At 41.5% G+C, this 14623-nt stretch overlaps 1 protein-coding gene across 1 annotated transcript in view; it reads right to left on the bottom strand.

Moving 5' to 3' along the window:
* Positions 1–11925, bottom strand: part of rapgef5a (Rap guanine nucleotide exchange factor (GEF) 5a) — a 131812-nt gene extending 119887 nt beyond the window's left edge. Inside the window, exon 1 of the mRNA XM_055661364.1 lies at positions 10918–11925. Coding sequence (XP_055517339.1) covers positions 10918–11109 — 192 coding nt within the window. The 5' untranslated portion in view covers positions 11110–11925. The remainder of the gene's footprint in view (positions 1–10917) is intronic.
* Positions 11926–14623: the final 2698 nt, after the last annotated feature.

The raw sequence follows: 14623 nt of genomic DNA, 5'->3' as shown, positions 1-14623 counted from the left end.
CTGTGCCTCTGTCCCTCTCGGTGTCTCTGTCTGTGCCTCCGTGTCCCTCTCTGTGCCCCTGTGTCCCTCTCGCTCTACTCCCCTCCCTCTCTCGCTGTGCCTGCGAGTTGGGGGCTATGCGTGAGTGGATAGGGCGGGGGATGGGGTAAAAGGAGTGAATGAATAATATGAATATAATATAAATGGGGGTGGTTAGTGTGTGTGTGGAGGTGGTTAGTGTGTGTGTGTGTGTGTGTGTGTGGGGGTGGGGGGGTTGGTTAGTGTGTGTGTGTGACACCGCAGGCACCCCCTCCCCCCACAACCGCGCATTCAGGGGACGGGACCCAACGGGTCCCACTTGGTCTTGTATATTATAAAATATATATTATATTTTTGTTGTTTATTATGGGTTTCACAGTACTACATTTACATATATGTTGTGCTGCTGCAAGTAAGAGTTTCATTGGTTCATTTCAGGACATGAAAATAAAACATTCTGTCTTCTATTTATTCATTTTCATGTTGTCGGGTTTATTGTCACAAATACAGTGTGGTACAGGTACAATGAACATCTTGCCTTTTTATTATTATTTACTAGTGGGTTATCCACTGATGTAGTAGCTGATGTCTCAGATATACATTCCTCAGGATGGCCACAGTCTGAGAACAAACTATTCTTAACCTTGGTGTAGTACATATACAAAATATGCTGGTGTAACTCAGCGGTACAGGCAGCTGTTCTGGAGAGAAGGAATGGGAGACGTTTCAGATCGAGACCTTTCTTCAGACTATAGTACAGGATCACTCGCACATTAGACTTAAAGGAATAGACAAGTGTGATTATTTTCATGCCACTTCCCATACATTGATATAATTTTGATTTGAAATGTTTATTTTCTGGGACTTTTTATTCTATGTTGTGACCCTGTGGTGAACCGAATTTATGACATTTCTGGCAACTGGAAATCATAGTTCGATGAAACCTTCAGATAACTTGGCAGGAGCGGGCTTCCTTGATTCTTTGTTTAATTTCCTCTTCTTTATTTCAAACCCTTGCTTCTGTTTCTGAATGGTTTGCTGTGCATCTTGTGGCAAGAACTGTGCTTTCATGGTTTCACGGGTGCGACACTGTGCAAAGTCCGACCTTAAATTTAGTGAGGAGCTCTGCTGAGGACTGCACAATTCATTGGCAGCATGAATTTAGGGAGTTGGGAGGAGAGTTAAGGAAAAAGACCAAAAAAGTAACAATCTCAGGATTACTGCCTGTGCCACGCGACAGTGAGAGTAGGAATGGAGCGAGGTGGAGGATAAATGCGTGGCTGAAGGACAAGTGCAGTGGACAAGGATTCAAGTTTCTGGATCATTGGGACTTCTTTTGGGGAAGGTGTGACCTGTACAGAAAGGACAGGTTGCACTTGAACCCGAGGGGGACCAATATCCTGGCGAAAAGATTTGCAAAGGCTACTGGGGAGACTTTAAACTATAATGGTTGGGGGGAGGGACTCAAATAGAGAAAGCTAGTAGACAGAGTGTGAGGCAGGAGGCAGAGAAGGGAAGCACTCGGACCCAAAATCTAGGGGAGAAAGAAGAAAAAGAAAATAAACAGAGAATAAGAGGCGATGGATTTCTTAAATGTGTATATTTTAATGCTAGGATCATTGTAAGAAAGGTGGATGAGCTTAGAGTCTGGATTGACACCTGGAAGTATGATATTGTGGCGATCAGTGAAACATGGTTGCAGGAGGGCTGTGATTGGAAACTAAATATTCCAGGATTTCAATGCTTTAGGTGTGATAGAATTGGCGGGGCAAGAAGTGGAGGTGTTGCATTGCTTGTCAGGGAAGATATTAACCATATAACCATATAACCATATAACAATTACAGCACGGAAACAGGCCACCTCGACCCTTCTAGTCCGTGCCGAACACATAATCTCCCCTATTACAACAGTGCTTTGGCAGGATGGATTAGAGGGCTCGTCTAGGGAAGCTATTTGGGTGGAACTGAGAAGTGGAAAGGTGTAGCAACACTTATGGGGGTGTATTATAGACCGCCAAATGGGGAGCGAGAATTGGAAGAGCAAATATGTAAGGAGATGGCAGATATTAGTAGTAAGCACAAGGTAGTGATTGTGGGAGATTTCAATTTTCCACACATAGACTGGGAAACACATTCTGTAAATGGGCTGGATGGTTTGGAGTTTGTAAAATGTGTGCAGGATAGTTTTTTGCAGCAATACATATAGGTACCTACTAAAGAAGGGGCAGTGCTGGACCTCCTGTTAGGAAATGAGACAGGTCAGGTGGCGGAGGTATGCGTTGGGGAGCACTTCGGTGATCCAGTGATCACAATACCATTAGTTTCAATATAATTATGGAGAGGGTCAGAACTGGACCTAGAGTTGGAGATTTTTGATTGGAGAAAGGCTAACTTTGATGAGATGCGAAAGGATTTAAAAGGAGTGAATTGGGACATTTTGTTTTATGGGAAGGATGTAGAAGAGAAATGGAGGACATTTAAAGGGGAAATTTTAAGAGTACAGAATCTTTATGTCCCTGTTCGGTTGAAATAGTAAAAATTGGAAAGAGCCATGGTTTTCTAGGGAAAACACTTGGACACTTGGTTTGAAAAAGAGAGAGATCTACAATAATTATAGGCAGCATGGAGTAAATGAGGTGCTTGATGAGTATCAAGAATGTAAAAAGAATCTTAAGAAAGAAATTAGAAAAACTAAAAGAAGATATGAGGTTGCTTTGGCAAGTAAGGTGAAAGTAAATCCAAAGGGTTTCTACAGCTATATTAATAGCAAAAGGATAACAAGGGATAAAATTGGTTCATTAGAGAGAGAGAGTGGACAGCTATCTGCAGAGTCAAAAAAGATGGGGGAGATATTGAACCATTTCTTTTCTTCGGTATTCACCAAGGAGAAGGATATTGAATTATGTGAGGTAAGGGAAACAAGTAGAGTAGCTATGGATACTATGAGATTCAAAGAAGAGGAAGTACTGACACTTTTGAAAACTATTAAAAGTGGATAAGTCTCCAGGTCCTGACAGGAAATTGCCTAGGACATTGAGGGAAGTTAGTGTAGAAATAGCAGGGGCAGAAATATTTCCAAATGTCATTAGAAACGGGAATAGTGCCGGAGGATTGGTGTACTGCGCATGTTGTTCCATTGTTTAAAAAGGGTTCTAAGAGTAAACCAAGCAATTATAGACCTGTTAGTTTGACTTTAGTGGTGGACAAATTAATGGAAAAGATACTTAGAGATACTATATATAAGCATCTGGATAAACAGGGTCTGATTAGGAACAGTCAACATGGATTTGTGCCTGGAAGGTCACGTTTGACTAATCTTCTTGAATTTTTTGAAGAGGTTACTAGGGAAATTGATGAGGGTAAAGCAGTGGATGTTATCTATATGGACTTTAGTAAAGCCTTTGACAAGGTTCCTCATGGAAGGTTGGTTAAGAAGGTTCAATTGTTGGGTATTAATGCAGGAGTAGCAAAATGGATTCAACAGTGGCTGAATGGGAGATGCCAGAGAATAATGGTGGATGGCTGTTTGTCAGGTTGGAGGCAGGTGACTAGTGGGGTGCCTCAGGGATCTGTGTTGGGTCCACTGTTGTTTGTCATGTACATCAATGATCTGGATGATGGTGTGGTAAATTGGATTAGTAAGTATGCAGATGATACTAAGATATGTGGTGTTGTGGATAATGAAGTAGGTTTCCAAAGTCTACAGAGAGATTTAGGCCATTTGGAAGAATGGGCTGAAAGATGGCAGATGGAGTTTAATGCTGATAAATGTGAGGTGCTACATCTTGGCAGGACAAATCAAAATAGGACGTACATGGTAAATGGTAGCGAATTGAGGAATGCAGTTGAACAGAGGGATCTAGGAATAACATAGAAACATAGAAATTAGGTGCAGGAGTAGGCCATTCGGCCCTTCGAGCCTGCACCGTCATTCAATATGATCATGGCTGATCATCCAACTCAGTATCCCGTACCTGCCTTCTCTCCATACCCCCTGATCCCCTTAGCTACAAGGGCCACATCTAACTCCCTCTTAAATATAGCCAATGAACTGGCCTCGACTACCCTCTGCGGCAGAGAGTTCCAGAGATTCACCACTCTCTGTGTGCATAGTTCCCTGAAGGTGGAATCTCATGTAGATAGGGTGGTAAAGAAAGCTTTTGGTATGCTAGCCTTTATAAATCAGAGCATTGAGTATATAAGTTGGGATGTAATGTTAAAATTGTACAAGGCATTGGTGAGACCAAATCTGGAGTATGGTGGACAATTTTGGTCGCCCAATTACAGGAAGGATGTCAACAAAATAGAGAGAGTACAGAGGAGATTTACTAGAATGTTGCCTGGGTTTCAACAACTAAGTTACAGAGAAAGGTTGAATAAGTTAGGTCTTTATTCTCTGGAGCGCAGAAGGTTAAGGGGGGGACTTGATAGAGGTCTTTAAAATGATGAGAGGGATAGACAGAGTTGATGTGGATCAGCTTTTCCTTTTGAGAATAGGGAAGATTCAAACAAGAGGACATGACTTCAGAATTAAGGGATAGAAGTTTAGGGGTAACATGAGGGGGAACTTCTTTACTCAGAGAGTGGTAGCGGTGTGGAATGAGCTTCCAGTGGAAGTGGTGGAGCCAGGTTCGACTTTATCATTTAAAAATAAATTGGATAGGCATATGGATGAGAAGGGAATGGAGGGTTATGGTATGAGTGCAGGTAGATGGGACTAGGGAAAAATAAGTGTTCGGCACGGACTTGTAGGGCCGAGATGGCCTGTTTCCGTGCTGTTATATGGTTATATGGTTATAATTTTCATTAAATGAATGCTGCTCACAAGTTATCTGAAGGTTTCATCAAGCTGTGATTTCCAGTTTGCAAAAATGTCACAAATTCGGTTCACCAGAGGGTCACAACATAGAATAAAAAGTTCCAGAAAATAAACAATTCAAATCAAAATTATATCAATGTTTGCAAAGTGGCATGAAACTACTCACACTTGTCTATTCCTTTAAGTCCTTGTGCGAGTGATCCTGTACTATACCACCGCAGTCAAGGTTGAGAACAGTTTGTTCTCAGACCATGGCCATCCTGAGGAATGAGACTTGAATGGATAATGGGATATGTAATGGAGTTAATTAAAACTACTTGCTGTAGGTCAAACATCATACTGTTGTAAGTAATACATTAGGTCCAATTCAATGCCCTAGACCCAACTATCTTCAGCTGCCTCATCAATAAGACAGGAGTGAAGAGATTCATTGACGATTGCACATTCAATTCCATTGGCTTTTCAGCATCTAATGAGGCAGTGCATGTATACACTCAGCAAGACCATCACGACATTCAAGCAAATGCTAATAAGCTACAACATTCATGCCTCAATCGTGCCTCCAGTAAGAGAGAATTTAAGCGTATGCCTGGTGTGGTCAATGGCATTACCCCTGCTGATTCTCACATGGTCTGGGGATCACTACTGGCCAGGAACTCAATTCAAAAAGCCACAAAAATCTTATGGTTTCAAATGCACGTCAGAGCTGGATACTTGCAGCAAGCAATTCACCTCCTAGCACCGCAACGCCTTCTTCCGAGACACCTATTCTTTTTCTCCGGAGATGCTGCCAGACCTACTGAGTTTCTCCATCATTTTGTTTCTATCTTTGGTGTAAACCAGCATCTGCAGCTCCTTCCTAAACATCCTGGTGGTGAATCCCCTCTGCACCTTCTGCAGTATAACCACATCCATCTGAGGTGTGTCACACAGAACTGTACATTATACTCCAAATGTGATCTAACCAACAAGGTCTCACATTATATATTCTTGCACGATCAGTACCCCATCCTGCCTTCTAGCGGAGTCAGGGGATATGGGGAGAAGGCAGGAACGGGGTACTGATTGTGGATGATCAGCCATGATCACATTGAATGGCGGTGCTGGCTCGAAGGGCCGAATGGCCTCCTCCTGCACCTATTGTCTATTGTATATTGTCTAAAGAACAGTGATCGGGTTACTTGTTGGTTACGTGGTGCAGAATGTGTAATACTGAGAACCAGTTTTCATCGTAATTTCAAAAGCATATTCCCATAATTTCTTTAATAAACAATAAAACAGAACTCTTCACCAAGATAGGATTTGTAATGGCCAAGCCCATCTACTTGTACTTAAAATATATGGTGTGAGAACTTAATTAATGCATCAATTTTGAATACTCAAGCTGGTCAACAAAATTTCATGCTTTAAGATTTTCAGTTTAACTTTGAACTCTCTGAGGTATAGCAAGGGTCAAATTATGCATGGAATATGCAAAGATGAAACAGGTTCAGTACATTAACAATTGAATACCACTCAACAATCTTTTTGTATTTCTAATATTTGGCAATTTATTTTGTGATCTGACAAGTTATGAACTAATCTTATCCATTTCACCTTGAAATAAACTGGGTCCCTGTTGTCCAACAGGAATGGCAACGGTGAAAAGTTTAATCCATGATTCACAGCTCCTCTCACATTGTGCACGTAATTGTTATTTGACTACTTCCTGTCACACAGCAGGGTGGAGGCAGGGTCTCAGGCCATTTCCTGAGTTCTGTGAAATGTCATTCCTTCTGAGACAATAGAAGACCAGATATGCTGGGGAAGGGAAATGAAATCAACAGTTCCTGTTTCCCAATCCTCAGGGGAAGCCTTCTTACCACATTCTGCTGGAAGCTAATGAATTAATCCAACGGAGGCACGTAGATTGCCGTCGAAGGACTGTACAAATGACCTTTGAATAATGAGCCGAAACATACTGTTCATGTATGAACAACAGTGTTACCCACTGTTACATAAATTCACAATAATAACTGTCCAGTTACATTAGGATGATAAAATATGACAATAAATGTATCACTGTCCAATAGACTGAGTGTTCTCTTAAGTAAAGATGCATAGTTAATCATTTGATTTTTTTACTCACAAAAACTCAAAAAATAAACTTTCAGTGCTGACTAATTTTACACTTTGGATCAGATATTTATCTATATTAAATCAACAAGATGGAGATTAACTTATGCAAGTTATTTCAAAATAATCTACTTTCTAGAAAATATTTTGACTGACCATTTCAATTCAAAAATTGATTAAACTGGGGGGAGATATTTTTTCAGATATGTTGTGAGTTTGGAACTCACATCCTTAATAGGTGGTAAGGCAGAAATCCATATTTCATTTAAAAAGGTACATCTCATGGCACAGTGGTGCAGGAGTAGTGTTGCTGCCTTACAGCACCAGAGAACCGGGTTCAATCTGTACAGATTCTGTATGTTCTCTCTGTGACCGCGTGTATTTTCTCCAGGTGCACCGGCTTCCTCCCACACACCAAAGATGTACAAGTTTGTATGTTAATTGGCCTCTGTAACATTTTAAATTGTCCCTAGTATGTAGGAGAGTGCTAGTGTACGAGGTGATCGCTGGTCGGCGTGGACTCGGTGGGCCAAAGGGCCTCTTTCCATGCTGTACCTCTAAAGTCTAAAAGGTACATGGATATACATTGAAGCATGTAACATACATGATTATGCATCAAAAACTGGAACGTTTTTGGCTTTCCATGGCTAGAATGAAGATAAAGGGGACGAGTGGCATTCTCTACTGTAATGTCTAATGAATCTGTGCTTCATAATTGACTGTAATAACATGAAATTACAATAGGTACAAATATTTCACAGGACATATTAATATTTCAGTCTATTATAAATATTTAATCAAAGTATCTTCTGCAAAATGGATCTATTCATTTATATGATGACAGTATAACAGCTTTTGTACAACAAGTTATTGATTGCCTGATAATGTTACACATTACATCCCAAAGAAACAAAATTTGATCACAGCAATTACTACAGGGCAAGTGTATAAAAGGCTTTTGGCATAGAAAGATACATTAGGAACCACATCCCCACCCGAAAATGGTGAGCATATGGATTTCAAAATCATTGCTGTTACTTGTACAATTGCATGAGCAACTAATCCATAAAAGTGTAGAAGAAAACAATTTTTCATGGAAATCCATTATAAAGCAATTTTATTTCCAAGAAATAGAATTATACAAAATAGTAATTCAATGTAACGTTTTCTTTTAATTAAAATTTTATTTTAAATAATTTTTGCTTGTGATTTGTGAGTTACATCGGATACATCACACTCTGACACCAATACTTAATTGCTGTTTTCCAGTTTATAAATCTAGCTGTAGCTGTTTTGAAGTATCAGAATCATTGAGTCATATATTGGCGGCATGGTGGCGCAGCGGTAGAGTTGCTGCCTTATGTCCCTGTCCCACTTAGGAAACCTGAACGGAGACTTCTGGAGACTTTGCACCCAAGGTTTCCATGCGGTTCCCAGAGGTTGCAGGTGGTTGCCAGAGGTTGCAGGTAGTGGAAGCAGGTAGGGAGACTGACAAAATTCTCCGTGAACCGAACGGAAACCTTGGGTGGGGGAGCAAAGTCTCCAGAAGTTTCCGTTCAGGTTTCCTAAGTGCGACAGGGGCATTACAGTGCTTTCAGTGCCAGAGACCCGAGTTCAACCGGGGATCTATCGCAGTCGTTGCCTCAAAAAGGCTGCCAACATCATCAAGGGCCCACATCATCCTCGACACACACTCATCTCTGCGCTGCCTTCAGGTAGAAGGTACAGGAGCCTGAAAACTGCAACATCCAGGTTCAGGAACAGCTACTTCCCCACAGCCATCAGACTATTAAGCACAACTTCAAACAAACTGAACTATAACAACCTATTGCACTTTATCTGTTTATTTATGTGTATATATATATTCTATGGTATATGGACACACTGATCTGTTCTGTATTTATGCCTACAATATTCTGTTGTGCTGCAGCAAGCAAGAATTTCAATGTCCTATCTGTGATACATGACAATAAACTCTCTTGACTCTTGACTCTTGATATCCCTCTGCGGGCTCTAGGCTGGGAATATTCCTTGGAGCGCAGTAGGATGAGGGATGATCTTACAGAGGTGTATAAAATCATGAAAGGAATAGATCGGTAGATACACAGAGTCTCTTCCCCAGAGTAGGTGAATCGAGGACCATAGAACATAGGTTTAAGGTGAAGGAGGAAAGAATTTATAGGAATCTATGACGGGTAGCTTTTTTATGCAAAGGGTGGTGGGTGTATGGAACAAGCTGCCAGAGGAGGTAGTTGAGGCAGATACTATCCCAACATTTAGAAACAGTTGGACAGGTACATGGATAGGACAGGTTTGAAGGGATATGGACCAAACGTGGGCAGGTGGGACTAGTGTAGCTGGGACATGTTGGCCGGTGTGGGCGAGTTGGGCCTAAGGGCCTATTTCCACACTGTATCACTAATGACTCGTGTTAATAGACAATAGGTGCAGGAGTAGGCCATTCGGCCCTTTGAGCCAGCACCGCCATTCAATGTGATTATGGCTGATCATCCCTAATCAGTACCCCGTTCCTGCCTTCTCCCCATATCACCTGACTCCGCTATTTTTAAGAGCCCTATTAAGCTCTCTCTTGAAAGCATCCAGAGAACCTTCCTCCACCGCCCTCAGAGGCAGAGAATTCCACAGACTCACCACTCTGTGAGAAAAATGGTTTCCTGGTCTCCGTTCTAAATAGCTTACTCCTTATTTTTAAGTTGCTGTGCCCCATACCAATTGGTCATGCATATATGTCTTATCACAATGAAAACCACCAGACATTCATTGCAGTAATTGGGACAAATAATGCAAAGCTAAAAACTGAAACAATAACAGAAAATACCAGAAACACTCAGCAGGACAAGTAGTATTTATGGAGAGACGCAAAACTTCAGTTAAATGACCTTCATCGGTACCAGCAACATAAGAAACAAGACTGATATAATTTCAATAAAGAGGGCCGGTGAGAGAAAGTTGAGGGCTAATCTGAGAAAGGGTTGATACCAATTTTGCGATGACATATATTGGAAATGCACAGCACAGGCAGCCCATCATTTTCAGTCCCAATTTTCTTATGTGAGTGAATTAGCTATTTCTGGTGTATCTCTTTCCACAGATGCTGCCTGATTTGTCGGGCATTTTCAGCATTTTAAATTACCAAGATTTTAATTATGAAGATGTGGCTGAAAAAAATTCTATGGCACGTTTAATTAGCCATATTTCATTGCAATGTTGTATTAAGTAGTCACACCATCTGCGTACCACGGAGGTCATCTGTATTACTAAAATCTTTAATCAGATAACCAAGAGCAACATGCAACACATATTACAAAACACAATCTAACCATTCAGGCAATTTAATGAAACTCTTCAAGATCTGTCAGTTTCAACATCAGACCTTCTTTGGTTTCTTTTTCAAAAAGAGCTTTATTTTTTACTTGTGATTTCTCTAAAAATTGATTAGTGCCATTACTGAGCTATGGTTCTATAATGTAACGTGAAATTAAGTTGTTACTTTTTTGACACTGATTACAGTCGTGAGGATGATTGCCCTCAATGTAAAGTGCTGATATGTTTCACGTTGATAGAAAAATCAAACTCTCCTGAGAGTATCAAAGATGACAAGGTTAATGCTTCATTGGATCAGTGCATCAAGTCAGTTCATTGTGACTAAAAAGCGATTACTTAAAATCTATCTTTATTTGCTTAGGTTGTATTTAACATGTTCCTCTATGAACAATAGTCAATCTATTTGTGAAGGCTTCATGCTATGTGATCACATTACCACAATCATATTTGTCTAACGTATATGTCGTTCAACAAAGTGCTTTGCCCCGTACCTTACACAATGTACTGTATATTAAATGACCTATCATAGAAAGGACAACATAACTCTTTCCTCAGAACTGTGAAGCTAATCTGCCCCATCTCTTTCCAATATAGAATAAATTAGAAAATTGTACAATTACCACATCAGCATGTTTCTTCTTGAGATTCAATCCATTCTTGAATAATGCAGGCAGGTCTTTTATCTTCTGTTTTATTTGTCCTTGTCCCTTTGAATTTCTGTTCCATTTTAAAGCAGCTAAGAGTCCTACTTCTGGGACACAAAGACTGCCAGGAATATCAGATGGTTGTGCCATCCTCTTACAACCGATCATAGATACTCATTTTCCTTCGTGTTCTGCAAAGCACTTCTGTTTGTAGCTATGTCTGCTGTGCTCTGTTTAACAAGCTGCAGTTTTACCTACTCCACCCAGCCATTTGCTATCTGCTATGCATATAATCTGCATTCTGCATTGTATATCGCATACTGAATGAGGTCATCTACAGGTGCAGGATGTCCCATTATGCACTGTTTCCTTTTTTCCCCACTGCAAATCCCCAGTGTACTGGGAAAACAGGCTCTTCTCGATTTCTGTGCCATGCAAATGAGAGAACTCATATTTAAACATTATAATTTTTTTAAACCTAATCAAAAAAAAAAACGATGAGAGGCATAGATACGATGGAAGGGCCTGTCCCATTTAGGCGACTAGGCGTTCACCACATGGTCGTTGGGGTGTCGTCTGTATGGTCGTGAGTAGTCTCTTCAGTCGCCGAAAGATTCATGACGTCTTTCTGGTCGCCGCTGGATTTTCAACATGTTAAAAAAAATTCTGAGACAGTCGGCGACAGTGAGTTTGACGCTAATGAGCGTGGCTTGACTTCTCCTGACGTAGGTGCTGTCGTAGTTTTCGCCAGGTTAATGTAGGTTGTCGCCAGGTGGCGTAGGTTGTCGCCGGTGCTGACTTCAGTATTTTTTTTTGTTAAAGTAATGATTCTATTTCAAATTTTATGTCGAAAGTGGGTTCCAGTCGCCGTTTTTTCAGCGACCTGCTATGACTATGACAGTCGCCAGCAGTCGCCTAAAAATAGCCTAAGTGGGACAGACCCTTAAGAACCTTTTTTCCCCTAAGATGGAAATAGCATATATAAACATATAACCATATGAATTGAATTGAATGAATTGAATTTTCCTTGAATTAATTTTCCTTTATTGTCATTCAGACTTTACGGTCTGAACGAAATTTCATGCCTGCAGTCATACATACAATAATACAATAATAACAACAATAAACACAAATTAACATCCTACAGACCTCCAAACACCTCTCACTGTGGTGGACCAAAATCTTAGGGTTGCAGTCTCTCCCCTTCTCCCTCTGCCTGAGGCGATTCCCCACCGTCCGATGGTATACCAGTCCCGCAGCTCACAATTTAAACACTGCGGCCCGGGGTTTGAAATGCCGCACCTCCAGTCCAGCACCGCAGCCTCCGGCCCGCGGCTGAACCACTCTGGAACCGCTCCAGAAACGTTCCCACACAGCACCGTACCAGCTCTCGGACCGGATCGCCCTCACGTGAGTAAGTTCCCCCTCGGGCTCATATAACAATTACAGCACGGAAAACAGGCCATCTTGGCCCTTCTAAACACTTCTCTCACCTTGTAATTCTGCAAAGACCATAACCCTCCATGTCCTCCTGATTTGAATCTTCCTACTCTCAATGGAAAAAATGTTGCCCCCTAAACTTTTGTCCCTTAATTCTCAAATCATGTCCTCTTGTTTGAATCTTCCCTACTCTCAATGGAAAAAGCTTATCCATGTCAACTCTGTCTATCCCTCTCATAATTTTAAATACCTCTATCAAGTCCCCCCTTAACCTTCTGTGCTCCACAGAATAAAGACCTATCTTGTTCAACCTTTCTCTGTAACTTAGGTGCTGAAACCCAGGCAACATTCTAGTAAATCTCCTCTGTACTCTCTTTATTTTGTTGACATCCTTCCTATAATTTGGCGACCAGAATTGTACACCATATTGCAGAATTGGCCTCACCAATGCCTTGTACAATTTTAACATTACATCCCAACTTCTATACCTAATGCTCTGATTTATAAAGGCCAGCACACCAAAAGCTTTCTTTATCACCCTATCTACATGAGATTCCACTTTCAGGGAACTATGCACGGTTATTCCTAGATCCCTCTGTTCAACTGCATTCCTCAATTCGCTACCATTTACCTGAATGTCCTATTTTGATTTGTCCTGCCAAGACGTAGCACCTCACACTTATCAGCATTAAACTCCATCGGCCATCTTTCAGCCCACTCATCCAAATGGCCTAAATCTCTCTGTAGACTTTGAAAATCTAGTTCATTATCCACAACACCACCTATCTTATTATCATCTGCATACTTACTAATCCAATTTACCACACCATCATTCAGATCATTGATGTATATGACAAACAAATAATAGAGGGCATAGCTTTAAGGTGAGTGATGTAGTTCAAAGGAAATGTGCAGGGCAATTTTTTTTACACAGAGGGTGGTGAATGTCTGGAATGCTCTGCCAGAGGTGGTGGTGGAGGCAGATGCAATAGTGGCAATATCCAGAAGTGGCGGCGCTGCCAAGCCTCTTTTTAAACCCCTTCCATCAACGGGAGTGCGACCTTTTCCTTGTCGTACCTCCGTCTCCGTCTGTGCTGAGGCCTAATATCGTGGAGCTGGCGGCCTCCAACTGGAATCGACCTTGAGGCTCCAGTAGCAGAGCCTGTGGACTTACCATCATGGAGTTGGCTGACTTTGGAGGAGGTGCTGTGCCTGTGTCCCGACTTCGGAGTTTCGGAGGCTTCGGCCGCGGGCCCTGTGGACGGTAACATTGGGAGCTCGCAGGTCCCAGGTTGGTGGCCGATTCTCGGGAGCTCCTGCACAACAACTTCGCCCGCTGGACTGGATGGTGGCAGCTTTGTCCACCCCGGATCGCGAAGTTTGAATCGGCCCGTTCGCGGAGCTTGGAATCGGCCGCGGAACTTACCATCACATAGCGGGGGCTTTAACATCAAGAGCCTCGATTGCCTCGATGTAGCGGGAGAACAAGCAAGGAAGAGATAAGACTTTTTGCCTTCCATCACAGTGAGGGGGTGCCTGGAGATTCACTGTGCTGGATGTTTGTGTGAAACTGTGTTCATCGAGTGTTTTGTTGCTTTTTTTTCTGTCATGACTGCAAGGTACGCAATTTTGTTCAAACTATTGTTTGAATGACAATAAAGGAAATTCAATTCAATTCACTTCAATTCAATTCAATTTAAGAGACTTTTGGATAAGCACATGGATATGCAGCGAATGGGAGAATATGGATTATGTGCAAACAAGTCAGGGTAGGTCTTGGCATCATGTTCAGGGCTGAAATGGTGGGCTGAATAACTTGTTCCTGTGCTGTACTGCTCATTGGATTGGTAGTTCTCTGATAGTATTATTTACATCCTATTTATAGTTTGGCATGAAAGGAATAGTAATTCAATCCAGCCCAGCATAATAATTTGCAAGTGAGTCAGCATGTAGTTAATTTTAGATGTAGAGGTACGGAAACTATGGTCAGGAATGTTGTAAAAAGATAGTGAGAATATCTTTCCCTTGGTGGGAGTGTCTAAAATAAGAGGGCGTAGTTATAAGATGAAAGGTAGGTTGATCTGAGGGGGAATCTTTTCGCACAGTGTAGTTAGAGCCTGGAACACAATGCCCGAGGAGTTGATGGAAACAAGTATTCTCATAACATTTGAGAGGCATCAGTCATTAGTTTAGTTTATTGCCACCGAGTTACAGAGGTACAGTGAAAAGTTTTTATTGTATG

This window comes from Leucoraja erinacea, chromosome 2 (assembly GCF_028641065.1).
Source record: "Leucoraja erinacea ecotype New England chromosome 2, Leri_hhj_1, whole genome shotgun sequence".
NCBI classification, from domain to species: domain Eukaryota; kingdom Metazoa; phylum Chordata; class Chondrichthyes; order Rajiformes; family Rajidae; genus Leucoraja; species Leucoraja erinaceus.
This window is presented reverse-complemented; position numbering and strand designations above follow the sequence as displayed.